This window comes from Lipophrys pholis (assembly GCF_963383615.2).
Source record: "Lipophrys pholis genome assembly, chromosome: 18".
Taxonomy (NCBI): Eukaryota; Metazoa; Chordata; class Actinopteri; order Blenniiformes; family Blenniidae; genus Lipophrys; species Lipophrys pholis.
The window spans coordinates 14,199,784-14,218,000 of record NC_137646.1 but is presented as its reverse complement, the minus strand read 5'-3'; the positions used below and the strand labels follow the sequence as shown (position 1 = coordinate 14,218,000).

The 18,217-nt window shown below is 42.8% G+C and overlaps 2 protein-coding genes across 6 annotated transcripts; one reads left to right on the top strand and one right to left on the bottom strand.

The window, feature by feature from the left end:
- The first annotated feature begins 452 nt into the window (after positions 1 to 452).
- On the top strand, positions 453 to 10,027 carry trip6 (thyroid hormone receptor interactor 6). Of its 5 annotated transcripts, none has more exons than XM_080486077.1 (11): positions 453 to 544; positions 1,023 to 1,069; positions 3,976 to 4,189; positions 5,220 to 5,320; positions 5,432 to 5,545; positions 5,652 to 6,245; positions 6,325 to 6,418; positions 6,508 to 6,677; positions 6,763 to 6,941; positions 7,028 to 7,148; positions 7,583 to 10,027. In XM_080486077.1, the coding sequence occupies exons 3-11, from the start codon at positions 3,985 to 3,987 to the stop codon at positions 7,712 to 7,714; spliced, it is 1,710 nt and encodes a 569-aa protein (XP_080342203.1). In that variant the 5' UTR covers positions 453 to 544; positions 1,023 to 1,069; positions 3,976 to 3,984; the 3' UTR covers positions 7,715 to 10,027. The 5 variants fall into 5 exon arrangements, with proteins under 5 accessions (XP_080342203.1, XP_080342202.1, XP_080342201.1 ...); XM_080486076.1 differs by having other exon boundaries at positions 453 to 618; XM_080486075.1 differs by having other exon boundaries at positions 459 to 544; positions 6,322 to 6,418.
- Positions 10,028 to 11,323: 1,296 nt separating this feature from the next.
- Positions 11,324 to 12,288, bottom strand: sst5 (somatostatin 5). The gene is made up of 2 exons (XM_080486084.1): positions 12,030 to 12,288; positions 11,324 to 11,653 (listed from the first exon to the last, which is right to left on the bottom strand). Exons 1-2 carry the CDS (start codon positions 12,156 to 12,158, stop codon positions 11,441 to 11,443), a joined length of 342 nt encoding a protein of 113 aa, XP_080342210.1. The 5' UTR covers positions 12,159 to 12,288; the 3' UTR covers positions 11,324 to 11,440.
- Positions 12,289 to 18,217: the final 5,929 nt, after the last annotated feature.

The window sequence follows — 18,217 nt, the reverse complement described above, 5'->3', positions numbered from 1 at the left end:
AAATAACACTTGGATATTTAAAACCAAAAGACGGAGGGAGAACAAACTTTAACTGAATCATATGAGTTAAAGTTTCACTTTTCTCCTTCTCTCCCCTTTAGTAGTTTTACATCTCTTTATTGATGTTTTGAGTGTCTCTGTTACCATGCCGCATTTGTGTAATTTGCAACTTGTTGTGAGTAATTTCTGGACTGGTATATTTGGGATTATGGGTGTATGGCCAGTGTGTTAAGTATAGTCTTTAAAGTGACACTGTCACATTATATGTGTGGTTGTTTAAAGTTAAAACTATATAATCTCCAAACTGCACAGACGGCAGATGTTATTTCTACTTTCAATCAATTATATAAGATTATGTGCATATGAGATGTAATGTTTGAGTTATATGTGTTTGTAGAATCAGCAGCGAACCCCCACTCACACCCACCCGTCAGCCCTCCACGTGCACGAGCGCGCACGTGAACGCGCGCAGGGCTACGTCACACGGTGGGAATGCGCTGTGGAGCCTCTGCCGCTGCTAAAGGCCTCGAGACCCGCGACAAAAGTAGGTGAACGACGCGAAAGCCAAGAGAAAGTTGCGCCGGGGAGACTTTCCCCGACCCCCCGCGGCCCTGCACGGTGAGGTGGGCCGCCGCCGTGCGGCTCGGTTCGGACGGTGTGTGTGTGCGTGAGTGTGAGTGAGTGAGTGTGTGTCGGCTGTTGCATTGTGTTTCCTCTCCGCTTGTGGTGAAGTTAGCCTGCAGGCGAAGCACGAGCTTCACTCGAGTTCATAACAGGCTGACAAACAAGTGAATAAGCCTGTTATTAAAGGTAATCGTTGCTAATGACCCTCCATCATGGGTTAAAAGACGTGTTTTCTACTAATGTGACGCACAGGACGGATTCGGACAGACGTGTTAGTTATTGGTCAGGGTATTGATATTACTATGCAGGGAGGTTTTATCAAATGTTGTTGATTTTTTTTGTTGTTGTTGTGTGATCATTCTTTTCTTATGTTAAAATGCGTGATTTTTCTTTTACAGATGTGACTGAAGGAAACAACAGAATCACTGTAACGGTACTGTAAAAGGTAGGAAACGCCCATTTCTTTCTTGTGGTGATTAGATCTACAGCAGTATTTTGTATATATGTTTTATCCTGTATTCGAATACATTTTTATTTCATTTGTTTTCCTTTTTGTTCATTTAAATCCATTAATCAGCGCTACGTTGTGTCAAAGTTGTGAAGCTAACCGCTTCCAGTCGGCTTCAAATTAAAACTTGACTTGCTCATACGACCGATAACAATGCGTAAAATTGTGATTTAAAAACATGTCGACTACTTGTAAGAACTTCACCTGAACTACCACATATCTATGTGAAAATATTTAAAGTTTTAAGTGTACATTTTCTGATATTTGCAGTGCGTGTATTTTATTTTGACTATCGGTAACATCGCTCTTACTTCCGGTTTGTTCCCGTTAACTTGTCATCAAGTTTGATATTTCCCCTAAATCTTTATTTACTTTGAGTCCAGCAGAGCTGATAAACAAATACACTGGCTTTATCTTTGATTAAATCGCCCCATAAAACGTTACAATTGGCTTTGGAAGGCAGAGTGATAAAAGTGCGGAGATTAATTTCCTGGCCCGGCCATCCTCGGATTTGAGTGTGTGCTCATCCGGATTGAGACAGGGGCTTAAATCAAGTCCACTGTGGAAGTGTCTGCCCACTCTTTCCTCCACGTGGTCGCTGTCAGTCAAGTCCACGGTGACCCCACATGGTGTTAGGGTAAATACAAGGGCCTATAATAATACCAGTTAAACAAATGATAAATAAAGTAGGAGGAGGGGGGGGGGGGGGGCGCTTGTCTTTCAGCCCAGTATTTCTGTCTGACTGCATCATCCTTTCATCCATCATTATAATCCTCTTACCAACAAGGATTTATGATGGCAACACGACCCACATGCAATCAGAATGAGTGGGCTTTTCATTTCTACACTTTGTTAGAGCTTTACAGGTGTGCTTTCACCTCAACTTCATTTTTATATCAGTCGCATGGCAGCTTTCTAAAAATATAGTTAGTGATACTTTTAAGCACTTGTTCGCCTTTTTTTATGGAGTCTTAATCATAACAAATGTTTCAAAGCAATGATGTCAAACTCATTTTAGTTAAAGAGCCACATACAGTCCACTCTCATCTTGAGTGGGCTGGACTGTAAAACAGTGTCATAATACCCCTTAAATTTAAACTTTAAAGTTTTTCTTAGCCATGGCACAGTGTATATGTAATGAAAATGTCTGAATCTTTTACAAAAACCAAACAATTACTATTGAAAATGACTACCATCTTAACATAGAGCCGATTTTAATGAAACCCTCTGGTTCGAAATACAGTGAAATGTCCAGAAAACTGTTGTATTAGGATTGTTTTTCCAAATTCACTCTGACAGGATGACTTTGAGACTAATGCTAGTTTGCTGTCTTTCATGGAAGCATCACTAATATCTCAGCTCGGGGCTCACCGTTATGCTGTGTCCCCTATTCATAAGAAATTTGACTAAATCAAAAACTATTTTTACAATTTGCTTGGTTGTTTGGCCGGTTTTGGTCCTTGGGCTTTATCTTTGACACACCTGGCTTAGAAAATACTTTATGTCAACATTTGTTCTCTTTAACGTTATAAATTCATGAGCTTATGAAGTCAGACCGCGAAAGGAAGCTTTAGAATTGCTCTTCGTTTGTCTGACCTTAGTATTATCTAATATGCAAACGGTACTAAAATTTAAATTATCATGACTAAACTTGTGAGAGTTGTTATTTGATTTGCACATTGTGTTAAATATTCTAAACTTACTGTTACACACAATGAAACAGTAATATTGAAATACACATAGCAATAATGATGCAAAATGTATTTATCTGTTATAAAGTATCAAGCCTGCATATTGTTTTTGTTACAATTAAGGGAGAATACTACATCACCGTTTGTGGCGTTAAGTATCTTTTTTTTTTTTTCTTTACAGAAGACATGGGCAGTTATGACCTAAAAATGAGAGTTACTTTTGTCCACCATTGGTAACATCACTATAGACTTTTTGTGTGAATGAAGCATGATCATGGTCCATCGTCTAGACATCTTTGTCAAACCTGTGGTCTGGGCGAAGGGAGAATACACCCTGGAGAAGTTTTCAGACCACCGCAGGACAAACACAGAGAAACAGTCACACACTCACACTCTCACATGACATTTACACCGCACAGATGACTCTTCTCGCCTTCTTCCTCATTTGGCTCAGTGAAACGGTTTTGACCCGTCAATAAAATGATTTAAATGCCACGTCCGTTTTAAAGGAGAACCCTCCTCTCGTATGAGGCTTGTTTTCTGAAGTGCTGCTCAGCACTTTGTCAGCCAAGCTGTGTGCCCAAGTGTTGTTATTTATCCCTCAGAGAATACATAATATATTGTTATGAGCCAGGTGTTCACGTGTACACAAGATGTATATCATTACACAAGATTTCCTGCCTTGTTTTTGTCTCGGCTTCATTTGGGAAGAACTTACACGGGTGTGTAAACACAACAAAACAATAACTATTGTGGCGCGTAAGAGGCGAGGGGTGGCTGCTGATTTGCACCTGCTTGTGCGTCTGTGTACGAGCTGGAGATCTTTTCCAACACTGTTTGTGTCTCAAAACACACACACACACACACACACACACACAAAAACGTCCTCGCACATGTTTCAGAGTGTGTGCGAGCCGGCTGGAAATCCCCGAGCCTTTGAGAATGGCTGCTCTCTTCCTGCTCCTCAAGCAGAAGCCTATTGTTCAGACCATATGACCCCCGTTGCCATAGAAAACAAAGTGTGGAGCATCCATTTGTTTCCATTGGTTACCGAAAAAATAAATAACAACAGATGGATTCGGTAGAAGAAATGATGGCTGAAAGCTGGAAGTGCAATCAGATATTCATTCTCTGTTCTCCCTCGGACCTCAGAATCCCACCATGTCCGGACCCACCTGGCTGCCTCCGCGGACTCTGGACAGTCCAGAACGAGCCGTCCCCCAGATGTCCCACTCTGCAGGGGCACCAATTTACCGAGCCCCCAACAAGAAGGGCATGTCCGACTTCAGACCAAAATATGGTCCCTATGACCAGAACGGGGGAGGAGGGGGGATGACCAATCGGTACATGGCAACTGGACCCACGGGTAAGGACACCACCTGTCACACGCTGAACGCAGACATTGGCACAGTAACTTCCTCATTTCTTCATCACGAAGGCCTGTTTGGATGTTTATAAGCAGAACAAAGAGGAAACGCAAAAGACAAAAGAGAACAGTGAACATTAAACAGGTCAAACAGTAGGACATGATTATTTTACAGGAGCTGTTGCGGTATTGGTCTTCTGTAATTGTTTTAAAGGTGCAGCCAGAGGTCCTCTGTAAAACTACTGCTACATTGCTTAACCCTGAAGTCTATATTCACTGCCCTCTTATGTCATTTAGGACAAAAATGTTGAAAAAACTTTACAGAATAATCTTTTATTAGTTGCTTTTTAAGGATAAATCCCTTAAACAGCTTCAGTTCTGCACAGAATTACCTATTACTGTTATTTACTGCGATGTAGCCACATTAAAACACAAACATTTTGTATTTTCCATCTAAAACATGTTGTGGTGGTGGGGGGGGGGGGGGGGGGTGCTGGGTGATTTACATTTTTTATCAGTCTTGGATATGTCAATGATCAGCCAAAATATTCACTTTGATGAAATATTAGTTTTTATGTAGCATCCGTCTCATAAAACTGCGACAGAAATAAAAGATTGTCGTTGTTTTTTTGTATTTGTGCGCATATTTTGGTTAATCATGATCAAAACTATTAGATATTGAATAATCATGAGGACTTGAACCCTTTATGAGTACTGTTGTGAAAACTGATCCAAGTGAAAGTACAAGGTTGTACTTTTAAAAACTATTTGAAGTATTCAAGTTCGATTTTAACATGATTTATTTGCTTTGTAAATGTATAAAAAGCAGCAAATAAAGTATATGAACTTATACTTATGTAAATATTAAACGAGTAAACATTTTCACTTTAAAAAATGTCGATTAAAACTTTTATCTTCTGAAAATTGTCGGCATAGTGAGTTGAGAAGGACTGTGGCTCCTTGAATTACAAGTTTGCAGATTCGATGGTCTTCGACAAATGTTTTTTAACATGTTTGCCCCAAACAACAGGTGGGCCCATCCATCATTCATCTGGTGATCACTATTACCCTCCTCATGGTCCTAAAGAAGATCGCACCTGGAGCCCTCACATGGACAGCTACGAGCTCATGGTGAGAGTTTAGTGATAAAAACATGCTTTAGCTGTTACACATTTATTTCAACTTGGATTGTTAACCAGCTGAATATTATTGGATTAAATAGAGATGCTTTTGACCCCGTAGCATCGCGGTCCTGAGAAGCCCTCCAACTATCACTCCAATATCGATGCTGATATCGACTCCCTTACCAGCATGCTGGCTGATCTAGACAGCCAACCGCAGGACTCCAGCACTCAGGTAAACAAAAACATCTTTCACATAAATCATTTTGGGTTCATCTCGGTGTAATTCCATCGACATTTTGTTCTCCATGCCGTCAGTGTTTCTTTCTGCTTCCCTGCAGCTCTACGACAATGTGCCTTATAATAAATACCTCTCAGGGGATCACTACAAGCCTGTGCATCAGAGCGCAGCCCCGCCTCAGGGTCGGCCCGCCATGGGCTACAACCCTCATCCCCAGAGCCAATACCACCCGGCGCCTCCTTACCCCAGCGAGCACCACTCGCCTCAGTACTCCGCCTCGCACCAGCAGGACTACTACTCCAGTTCCACCCCTAAACCGTACCCGCAGCCCGTCCCCGCCTCATACACGACTGCCTCCACCCCCACCGGGCCCAGGTTCAGCGTCCAGGTCAAGACGGCGCAGCCCGTCACGTATTCCCAGACGGGAAGGCAGGCCGAACAGGCGTACACCCCACCCCCTCCCCGCCAGCACGTCTCCCGACCGCCGTCCCAGACCCAGGCGGGTTCGCAGGGCTGGTACCCTCAACACCCCGGCTCGCAGGTCCAGGAGATGCACTCTGACGGGGGCTATAAGGGCAGTGCCAGCTCCGGGCCTGGAGGAAGAGTGAACCAGGTTCCTGTGTCCAAAAAAGGGATGGAGAATAGTCAGACATCATCGGGACCAGCACAGAGTCCTGCTTATCAGCTGAGCATGGTGCGGCAACAAATTCCATCAGTTTCAAAGTCAAACCTGAGCCTGCACATTGATGAGAACTTCTCCTTTCCTCCAGCAGGGGTCAGCAACAACAAGGCCTGAGGAAGAGTTGGACCGGCTCACCAAGAAGTTGGTATATGATATGAATCACCCACCTGCAGAGGACTACTTTGGTACAGGCACTACTACTGGAACAGCTTTCATTTGGAAACAGAAGAACCAAAGAAATCTTTCTAACAATTTCCTGATTGTCTGTGTTCAGGCCGCTGTGCACGTTGTGGAGACAACGTGGTGGGCGACGGTAGCGGCTGCATCGCTATGGAGCAAGTGTTTCATGTCGAGTGTTTCACGTGCATCACCTGCCACGCACGTCTGCGAGGGCAACCCTTCTACGCTCTCGACAAGAAGAGTTACTGTGAGAGCTGTTACATTGTAAGTGACCGCACCTTTGAAGTAGTCACTCGAACCCAGGAACCTCATCCTGATTCATACCCATGTTTCTGCCTCTCTCCGCCAGAGTACTCTGGAGCGCTGTTCAAAGTGCTCCAAGCCCATCCTGGATCGCATCCTGCGGGCCATGGGCAAAGCCTACCACCCTCGCTGTTTCACATGTGTAGTTTGTAACTGCTGCCTGGACGGAGTGCCGTTCACCGTGGACGCCACCTCTCAGATACACTGCATAGATGACTTTCATCGGTACATTCGCGCTCAGAGTGCTCATGATCTCTCAGAACTGAAACACTGGTCACTCACCAGGGATTTTTGTTTTGTGTCACGGACAGGAAATATGCGCCCCGCTGCTCTGTGTGCGGCGAGCCCATCATGCCTGAACCGGGGCAGGAGGAGACCGTCAGGATTGTAGCTCTGGACCGCAGCTTCCACGTCAACTGTTACATCTGTGAGGCGAGTCAACATTTCAAATAATACATCAATCTAATAGAGATGCAGGGCACAGCTGTACATGCACAGTTTAATCTGTAACGTACAAAAAATACAAGAATTCCTTTTTTTTTTTTCCTTGCAATAAAACAACATTTCTACTTTTTTCAGAACATCGATTTTTTTGGGGGGGGGGGGGGTTTTAATTTTAAATTTGTATCAAAATATAATTTAAAAAATACATGTATACAGATATGATATTTATTGAATTTCTTTTTTCTTCTTGCTTGTGACCATTTTTCTTCATGACAATCACCTTGACCCATTAAAACAAGAGCTTACTTCGCTTTAACGAATCGCCGGCTTTTTTTAGCACCTGTTTCCAGCACCAAGCTCAGTCCCCCCCCCCCCCCGTGAGAGTGTTATTCCGAAGTGACCGATGTGTCTCTGCTCATCAGGAATGTGGCCTCCTGCTGTCGTCCGAAGGCGAAGGTCGAGGCTGTTACCCGCTGGACGGCCACATTTTGTGTAAGAGCTGCAGCGCCCGCCGCATCCAGGATCTCTCAGCCAAAATCTCCACCGACTGCTAACGAAGCTCCTCGGCTCGCTCACTCCCGGGACATTGGTCGTCCAGACGTGACGCACTCCGGCTCGGGGTGTGTCACACTCTTGTTCCCGGTTAAACATAATTTGGCAAACACCTCTATGATTAGTAGTGTTGGTTTTGCAGCTGGAATTTTCTGTTACTGTTTGGACTAGAGGTTTGTCACAGAGGTGCATTTTCATTCAATTATTCGATTTGGTACATTGTTTTTTGTTTTTTTTACATGAAGCACAGTATTAGTGGTCTAACCTGCAGGCAGCTTGGGCTCCACTTTCCACGAATGCACAGCGGTACTTTTCCCATACACCATCTCATGTCAGAGGCAAATAATTTATCACAGATGAAGGCAGCGATTATCAAATTCGAAGCACGTAATGATTGGAAGGGAGGATTTTTGGGCTGAACTGCCTCTCAAATTAACAGCACAATAACCATCAACTCTTGACTGTACATACCAGGCTGGTTTTGTTTGTGGCAATAAAACTGCTCTCAGTGGTTTTGGACTTTAGTGAAGTGAAAGTTGCAGTGAAGTAGCCTCATAGAAGAGGAGAAATGTAGACGAAAGGAATGTGTAGTTCTTTAACTCTTTATTAAACGGTAGGACTGAATCTTTCTTAAACATCTCGACATTGCATTTTCATGTTTATTTAATCAACGCTCATCATAACATGTTTTTGTTTTTTTTCTGCCATTGAATGTCTATGAAACAATCTTACTTTTGTTCTAATTTAATATTCGTTGTTCAGTTGATACTTGACTGTTTTATCAAAGATCATGGTGCAATGAAGTCAAACACTCTCCTCTGTAATGGAAAACAGGGTGTGGGTCTCACACGGGGCACCATGCTGTGTTGGGGGGAGGGGTATAAAATCAGGTTAAGATTATATACAGTTTCAAGCGGATGAATGAGTCGCAGCTTTTGGAGACGGATCATGTTTAGTCTGGGGATTGGAGGTATAATGCAAGTTGGGGGATGATGGTGAGTCACTCTAGTCTGACTCTCAGAGTTACAACAGTTTGAGTCATTTACAAGAGCGTGAGACTCTCCATATTTACTCTTCCACCTCTGAGGAGCAGTATCGTGAATAGATAATTGAATAAAGTCCCATTTTCTTGCTGACGGCTCATGTCGGGGTGGTGTCTCACATTATCATGACAGACAGATTTAATATCATGTTAGGACAAAGTAGATGCTACATTTACTCACAATATGAGTTTGCATTGGGAGCTGCCAAGAGCTTTAATCATCATCGTATTTCCTGATGCTCTACTTTTCTGTGGAAAACTAGGTTTTCATTTCTTAGAGCAGACTAGATGTTAGTTACTAACTAAATCACAAGCTGATGGTGCTCACTAGATCATAGGAATCCAAACTACGGCCTGCGGGCCAACTGTAGGCTGTGATTTATTTTAATTGGAAGTCGGCAATTAAAATGCACTTACAGTTGATTGATGCAACTAATTGAATACATTAGAGGTAAAACTGTCATTCAGTGAGGGGGGGGGGATCATATTCTGTCTGCTCGTCATTAAAGTTTGGCCACTCCTGGACATTAGAGCGATTAAAATGGTACAAAGTGGTAATATGAGACTATACAGGCTCTGATCCGTCTGATATCATGACTGTTGTTTTTACAAAGATTTTGAATGTTTCAAGCAAAACACGTTACATATTGTACTTTTTGAGGTGATTTTTCTTTTGAGTTTATACTGTTTGTTCTTTCACTCGTTTTGGCAGACGTCATCACACTCTGAGACTTTGAAGTATTTGTCCCGATTGTGTTTAACCTCCGTCTTTCCGTCCGCTTTCTGTTTAAATTAAAGGGCTAGAAATTTGAAAGCCTTACCTCAAGGATGTCATTGAGTTTCATAAGGATCCTGTTCTGGAATCGTTATTGTGTCTGTGAATTTGCTTTTTATCTTGTGTCTGAATTTGAATCACTCTTAAGACGTTTCAGACTTGTATTTTTCCATCTGTGATTAATTTATCTCTCGGTGTATATACTGCGTCATCATTAATCACTTTCATTCAGTCACGCCAACTCCTTTGTAACATCCTTACGTTGAATTGCAGTCACCCATTCATCATCATCATCATCATCCGTACCGGTTCAGTTTGAAAATACTGTGAGTTGATGCTTGTAGATTGAAGTCGTCCACAGTACTGCAGCTGCGTCGACTCATAAACACGGCTTGAGGTCATTTTTGTACTGAATCAACATGTTACTGAAGCTGAGTTCGAAGCCGCAGCACGTGTGGATATTTCTGCAGGCTGTAAAAATATAACCGATTATTAAAATTTCAGCAAATTTATTTGCGTGTGTATGTGTTTTTAAGTCATTCTTCTAAAATGGAGTGGGGCGGGGCAGGGGGGGTAAAAGGGTTACATACAGTCTAATCTCCCAATATTTTTTTGTAGCTCAACATCCTTTTATTGACTTTAAAGGTTTCTTTTTGCAAGAGGAATTTTGACATGAAGTATATTGAAGTATTGAACGACTTTCTCCAACTCCCTCAATATTCCTTTTGTTTGCAAGCATTTCTGCCATCTGCTGTTCAGTTCTGGGTCTCACAGTTACCACACTGCCAACTATCCATCCATCCATCTTCTGTACGCGTTTGTCCAACAAGCAGGGTGCCGATAACTGACTGTGGACAAAGACCAACCACACAGGTCCGGTCACCAGTGAGTCACAGCACAGAACTGAGAAACACTTAAAGCACATTTAGAGTGACCTAGTAAACTCGTATGTTTTTAGACGGTGAAGAAACCAAAGTACCTGGAGAAACACAGAAAAGGTCCCCGCACTCAACCGGAACTCAATGCCGATTTCTTGCCGAGATCAGATTTCTTTTCGTGATCATTCAGACAACATTTTAAAGGCGACCTCCATCACACTGCAGTGTGAACATTACCCGACCCCAAAGTGACCCACTTGCACAGGAGAAGGCGTGACGCCGTGCCGAGCACGCTGTGTCTACAATGTCCATTTCTTTCTTTCTTCTTTTTTTTTTTGCCTGGCACATTTTGGCAGTGCCGCTTCCTCCAGCGCAGATTGGTGATGTCAGTCTCACACACGACTTGGAAGTTGCGTATGTGGAACTTGACCGTTCAGACAGCGGTCGCATTGAAAGACGTCAGATACAGATCCGATTTGGTGCCACATATGATCGAAGTCTGGGTCTGGTGTGATAAAAATCACACTTGCAACGTTCACGCGGTCACAAAACAGAGCAGATATGGATCACTTATCAGAAAATCTGAATTGCGTTGCATTTGCCTTACCAATTGGGAATCAAAGAGGCTTTCATTCAAGTTCAGTCAGTGTATTTTTCATAATGTTCACACCTTGCGAGGTCTTTCTGTGGCTTGCAGGCTACATGTTTAACACAACTACTGTCAATCTAAAGGCTCAACATTGATTCATGTAGTTGTGATCAGAATTGTCATTGGTTTTAGCGGAAAAGGTATTTTAAGGTGAAAGATTTTGTTGACTTGTCTGGATGAAGTTGTGTATGAAATGTAGTACCCTAACCATTTAGCTCCACGAAAGAGACAAAAAGAAAATAAAGTAGATGTTGCCTGACAAACCTATAAATCAGAACATTTTATTTTTGACATTCTTAGATATATACACGCTCACACGAGCAAACATTGAATAAATTATACTTTAAAAAAAAAAAAAGATACTCTGGTTTCGACTACAGGGCGTTAACATGAAGTGAAGGTCTTCCAGAAGAAGTTGCGGCAGCCTGCTTTGCGCTCTCTTTGGGAGAGAGGAAGGTGCCTCCGTCTCATCTCCTCCCGGCCTCCCATCGCCGCCGCCGCCGCCGCCTCCTCCTCCTCCAGCTCGTGGAGCACCTCCTCGCCTCTCGCAGCCATCACATCAGACATGTAGTTCAGCAACAGCAAGCGGCTGACATCCTGGACGATGAAAGAAAGAGCAAATCAAGACGGAGGACACAGCAGATGGAGACATCGAGGGGTCAGGGGCCTTTTTCTGGCAATTTTTACACTTTTTGAGAAGAAATAAAAGAAATAAGTTGATTGATAAAGTTGTTTCTGTTTGAACACATTTTCTGACTAAATCTGCAGTTGCAGACTCCATACAAAGGCTTAACCATCACAAGCTGCTCACAAGCACGTGAAGATTTATTGCCTGGAGCTCAGCAGCTGTTAAGAGTTTTGGGACCGGTGAGGGGGTTGTAATGTGATTCAAGCTCTGTAAAGGAAGGAAGGAATCGCTCTCCCACGTGACTAGTTTAAGATAGTTATTTTGTGAGATATGAAAGGGACTCACCTTGTCGCCTGCGAGCTCTTCCCTCAGTGTTTCTGTCAGCATGTTGCCGTGAGGCGCGCCGCTGACCTGGACCAGCACAACCGACCAGCACAGGCCCACCAGAAGCACCTGCACCTGAGAGCGAAGCATGTCCTCCTCAAACCACAGTCTCTCCAGTCCCACCCAGCACAGAGTCTGCTCCCAACAGCAGTGATGTGTACAACAGTCCCCCCCGAAAGGAAACTCCAACCAATCAGGGTGGAGGTTGGTGGAGGAGCTGAACGTTGTCACCGATGTGTTAGGCTCATAAATAGTCCTCTTCCTCCTCAAGTCCTCCTCATCCTCGGGCCTGCCCTGGGATGTGATTGGTGGAGAGATTGGGAACGTGAGGGAGCGGGGAGGATGTGAGCAGACGCGTCACTAGACAGGATAAGGTCATCATCCAAAACGACGGCACAACTGCAAACGGTTTGCATCAAACAAAACCCCTGAGAACTGACTTTTTGGGTTCATTAGCACTGATGCCCCGATAAAAAAAAAGAAAAGAAAAGAAAAAGAAAGCCACAACAAAGTCAAACTTAATGGTAGTGTATGACTTAACTCCTGTCAGCCTGACCTCAGAGCTGAGCCCCGGAGCGCCACATGAGGTGAACATGCTGCGCGCTGCTGTTAATGACACAATGTGACTCAAATGTTAATGAGCTCGCCTGGACGTTAGTAACCAGTCCACCACTCCTCCACCCTTTACACCGTCACTTTGAGTCACGCGGGAAAGTAAAACACGATGAGAATAAACACGTAAATGTCAACCGGCACACAAAACACTTGATGGAAGTGTTTTGCGTCGATGACAACGTAACTGATCTGTTCAAGAGGAACAGACTGGATGTTCTGTTTTCGAGTATCGTGTGGCATTTTCATTTCGAAGCAGAGGTTGGATTGTCTTCAAAAACAAATCCATTTATCTTCTTTAACAGTTTAGTCAGTGTGGGCTTGCAGAGAGCTGGGGCTGAAGGTAGACGACTGGACAGGTCACCAGACCATCACAGGGCGAACACAGACAGATAAACTCTGTCTCACGTTAACCTTCGGGGCATTTAGAGCCACAAATTAAGCTCAAATGCATGTTTTGGGACTTGGGAAGGAAATGAGAGTAGCTCCACAGAAAGAGTTCTCACATGCACCATGAGAACTTGGAAACTTAACGTAGAACACCAACCACTTTTATAACATCTGAAAACCAGACTTGTGTTGTATCATTAGTCTGTAACACAGTTTAGAGGATCTAACAGTATCAAAATATGCATATAAAGACATGTATAACTTTATGCTGTTTGTGTTGCACCTCAAACTCCAATAAAAACGTGAAACTTCCCGTGTTTACTTGAGGTAAGAAATAAAGGATCAGTTGAGAAAATTAAATTGAGAGTGACACCAACTGCCTCAAACATGGACGTGCAAACTCCACACAGAAATGCACCGAAGCCCAACAACTCGCAATGAAGCAAGAGAGTTAATACTGCAGTTTTGTTAACTCTAGCCTCGTTGTTCCAGCTCCCGCTACTGGTCCTCTTGTTGGATTGAATCCAGACCAGACCCTCAAGTGACTCATGACCCAATCATGTGCCTTTGCTTTTGTTTTTACTCCGACATCTACTATTTTATTCCAGTGTCTTATTGTATCAGTAAGGAAATGCAACAGAAACTCATTTTGATGTGATGGTGCTGACCAGACACGGGAGTGAGGTTTATGTTGGGTGGATTACTTTAGCATCCAACATGACTGTGAACATTAGGGATATTTATTGAAATCGTAAAAAGTTCAGGACACAGTGATATTGCATCATGAAAGTAGGACATTTAAGTAGAAGAATGCAAAGGCGACTTCCTCATCTCAAACAGTTTATTGAAACAAAAGCTAATGACAGTGGTGGGTATACAACAACAACAACAACAACAACAACAACAACAACAACAACAACAACAACAACAACAAAATGTAAACGGCGCAATAACTTGTCACGTGACCTTGAGCCTCACTCACAGCTTGACAACAGCGCCTCCTGCTGTTCACAAGTGGCCCTCAGGTCATTGAGGTTCTGGGTCGAGAGTTACAATCCTCTACCCAGAGTCTCAGCTGATCCCAGAGGTTGTTTTTTAAAAAAAATTTTTTTTTAATAGGACTGAGGTCTGGAGAAAGTGCAGCTCACTCGATTTGAGGTTCCTCAGTCTCCAGCGGCCGTTCACTGATGATGCCACCTCCATCACCTGGAGCGCCGTCGTCCATGAAGATGAAATAAGGCCCGTGTTGTTCATGCAGGGACACAATGACCGGATTCATGATGTTCTCCAGGTGGTCTGGGCTTGTCACTGTACCATTCACAAAGTGTAGAGCAGCTCTGGATTGACCAGACCTGCTCACGCTGTATCACCACCACCACCACCACCACCACCACCAACCAAAGATCATCTGACGACAACAGCGGACAAACCACACTGCTTTAAACAGTTTCCAATGGTCTGACGTGACACTTGGTTCCTCTCACCTCCTTAGATGTGCCTGGAGTCGAGTGGCATTCATCATCTGGTTCCACAGGGATGTGGACAAAGGACGTGTTTTCTGGCTCCTCAACATGTTGACTGAGAACCTTTATGTACAGAAGATCTTTTTTTTTTTTTTAAATATAGCTCACAAAGTGGTATATTAGGATTTGCTACACATTTAAAACTTAAAACTTAAAATTACAAGGTTTCTTGACTATAATTTAGATCAGTCGACGGTTTATTACAATTTTTGGGCTGTTTTAGCCTTTTGGACTGTTGTTTTGTTGAATTGGTTTAGACTTGTGCAGTTATTTTAGCAGTTCTGGCAGCGATTTCTACATATGTTTAAACAGATTATTAAGTTGTTTTAGCTATTTTAACTGTATTGATCCCCCCCCCAGCCCTTTCAGCTGTGTGTCATGCTCAAATTGATCAAACATTTGTTGAAGAGCTTCTCCAAATTCTCATTCACTGGATAAAACTCTGTCCAGCTTGGAGAGACGGTCAGGGTATAGGGGGGGATTATAATCTAAAACAATGTATAAATTTCCTATCTCACTCTTTAAATAGACAGTGACCTTTTCTGTGACTGTGTTCTCCCCGGTCCGCTCCACAGGATGCTCGCTGATGAGTCTCATTACTCTTGTCTTTAATCACGACATGATTTGACTCAAAGTAGCATCTCCTCACTAGAGGAAGACGCGGCGAATGCAGACGTCCAGCTGTGCAGCTGTGGAAGAAGAGGACAGGTCCACAACGGCGATGATCACGCAAGTCCCACCTCCACAGCCTCGGTGCCTGCTGCTACGTGATGTAAAATGATGTCAATGTATCAGCGGCGTGTCGGGGTTAATGAGCGTCTTCATGTGCGCCTAATCAGCCAGAAAGTCCTGCTGCTGGTTTATGTACACCTCTATAGGAGACCCTATGATCTTCCTCATTTCAGAAGCATGCCACAGCTGTAAGCACTGATAAACCAGGCAATAATAATAATAATGATAATAATAGAAGACGTGTGGTTACTAGATCATTCCTCCACGTTTAGAGAAGAGTTGTTTTGTTTTAAAAGAGAAAACACTCGGTTCAACCTAATGCTCATCATATCGTTCAAGGCAAGTGTATTGATATAGCGCCATTCAGCTATAATGCGGTTCAAAATGCTCTACGAGAACTTCGAAATGCATTATAGCGAAACGTTGAACGGATCATTTAAACATTATTTTCCAGATCGATAAGAACAGAAGACAAAGAGCGTTACTAGAAACATCAAAGAAATTGCTATTAAAGTGGGACAGAAAGAAATTTCAGCAGAAGACAAATATGAAAACAATCAATTCAGGGGATCCTAAGTTCTGTACTGTGTTCCTCATTCAAGCCCGATTTTGGAGCATTTCATTGTGAAGTTTGCATGTTTTCACTGCAGGTTTTATGTTTTTACTTTCCACAGTGCAAACACTCTAAAGTGTCTGGAGGTGTGGCCTGTAGGCCGTTTTACTCTGAAGCAGAGGTGTCAAACACTTCTGAGATCAATGACATCTTCCAGGAAAACAATGTTTGAACCCCATGATGGACCTGCAACCTGTACAAACTGGCTTCACTCACTGATAGCTGAGACAGGCTCCAGTCCTCATATGCTGGATTAGAGAAATATGGAAGATGGTGGCATGTTTAATTAATCAAAACAGAGTATGATCAAGCGTTACGACATCAACATCAGTTAAATTTTCATAACTGGAAAGCTTGTTAAATCCTACACTAGGATATCGTGCAAAGAGCTGAACTACCTGTGGTTTATTTCTTCATGTGCTCGTTTACTGCATCAAAAAATTGTACAGCTTGCAAAAATATCTTTTGGCTATCATGAGTTCCTTGATTCCTATGGATTGATTGAATGAATAACTGATTGTTTCTTTGATTTCTTTCATTTCAAGGTCAAGCGTCTTTATAGTAAAAAGCCCAAATGGTTTTATACGATACTCAATCATCAGGAAAAAAGGATGTCACGTGACAAATGCAGAGTAAACATCATACAATTTCATAAATGTTATTCAATTTTTATATTTATGTTTCTGGATCAATTGCTTGACATTCACATTCAAAATGTTTAAGCATTAAGAATAAAGTTTTCCCTCCTCGATCTGTGTGATGATTTCTCTTCCACTGAATATCATGCACCCCAAAAGCAAAAATATTGACATTTTAATTGTTAATATGATTAAATATTGGTTATTTTCTTACAGTAATATCATTTTTAAATCACTTTATGCTGTAAATGTACTTGTATTTACTCTCCCAGTTCTGTCCACTAGATGTCACTGTAAGACTATGGTTTATCGCAACATTTCTTCATACTAATTTATATTCATTATGTCAATTTGCATGAGAACATAAACAATTGTTTGCAGAATACACATCCCGTAGTAAAGATCACAACGTGTTTTGCATTATAACGACACCATCCTCTCGTCTTGTCACTGTTGTCCAATCAGATTTCCCACTCTCAGGTGAAGTTTATTACCAATCCACCCTCCTTCAAAGAGCTGCAGAGGTTAAAGGTGACCTGACGGTGGCTGCAGTTTTGGATCATTAGATAGGAGCTGCTGCTGGAGGAGGCGGAGGCCAGACAGCACAGGTAGTTTGGGCAGGAGATACCAAGCAGCTGACTCACACACAGGTGTGTGCCATCACATCAGGGGCTATGGCTTTCAAGTGTAGCCTTGGGTAAGTTTCTGGAGCTGCAAGTTTAAAGTGGTTTGTACCTGCGTTGTGCTAAATGTACCTGTGTGTTGCAGTGTGGCCTTACTCCTCACTGTGTGGTCAGCTGTGGCATCATGTGACCCCATTCCAGATGGTAAATGGATGCTCATGCACTGCGCTGGTTTGTTTCCTGGTGTTTTTTAAAGCTTGCTTGTACCTGCAGGAGTTCTTCACATGGAGTGTCATGAGCGTTACTTCATGATAGCTGTGGATCTCTCCTTCACTGGGAAGGATCCTCGGTTCGATGCTGTTGGTGAGTCCATGCGACGTTTAGCTGTTGAGTAGAACCAGATTTGTTTGCAGCAGCGCACATTTGCACAACACTTTATTTTTTTTACATGCAATAATAAAAATGTGCATGAGTTCCACTTGAGTGAATATTGGTGCTTTTGTTTGATTTCCAAGGGATTGGCAATGATCTTAATAATTATCATGAAGCATTAAGACTAGAAACTAGTGGCCTAACGACACCATCTAGTGGTACAATGTGGCATTCTAAACTGCCACTTCAATAACTTTCTGCATCAGTCTCAGGAATACTACATACTTGCTGCCTTAGTTTACAACTTTATGAAATTGCTGCATTACAAATGCTGCTGAAAGAAAAACTTATCAAACCTGTGCATGCATTGAACCGAGAACTGTGAACTAACTTGTTGAAATGTTTCTCTCTTGCAGACAAAACTGGTGTGTATCCCATCACCAAGCAGTCTGAAGCAAAGTGTGGCTACTGTGTCACTGCCCTCCCACTGCTGGGGCACGTGGAGCTACTGGCCTCTTACTTCAGCTGTCACACCAACAAGGTATGGACAGTTGCTCCAATCGGCATTAAGAATCCATTTGCACACTTTGCTCTGATTTTTCTTGGGTCCAGGATGACAAAGTCTTCACATTCAACTTTAACTTGA

What these genes read in the sequence shown, in the direction of transcription:
- trip6 (XM_080486075.1), top strand. Translation starts at nt 3,985, where the DNA reads ATGTCCGGACCCACCTGGCTGCCTCCGCGGACTCTGGACAGTCCAGAA. An exon ending in ACCTGCAGAGGACTACTTTG is followed by an intron (nt 6,419 to 6,507) that starts GTACAGGCACTA and finishes GTCTGTGTTCAG; the next exon opens with GCCGCTGTGCACGTTGTGGA. An exon ending in ACTGTGAGAGCTGTTACATT is followed by an intron (nt 6,678 to 6,762) that starts GTAAGTGACCGC and finishes TCTCTCCGCCAG; the next exon opens with AGTACTCTGGAGCGCTGTTC.
- sst5 (XM_080486084.1), bottom strand. Translation starts at nt 12,158, where the DNA reads ATGCTTCGCTCTCAGGTGCAGGTGCTTCTGGTGGGCCTGTGCTGGTCG. An exon ending in AAGAGCTCGCAGGCGACAAG is followed by an intron (nt 11,654 to 12,029) that starts GTGAGTCCCTTT and finishes TTCATCGTCCAG; the next exon opens with GATGTCAGCCGCTTGCTGTT.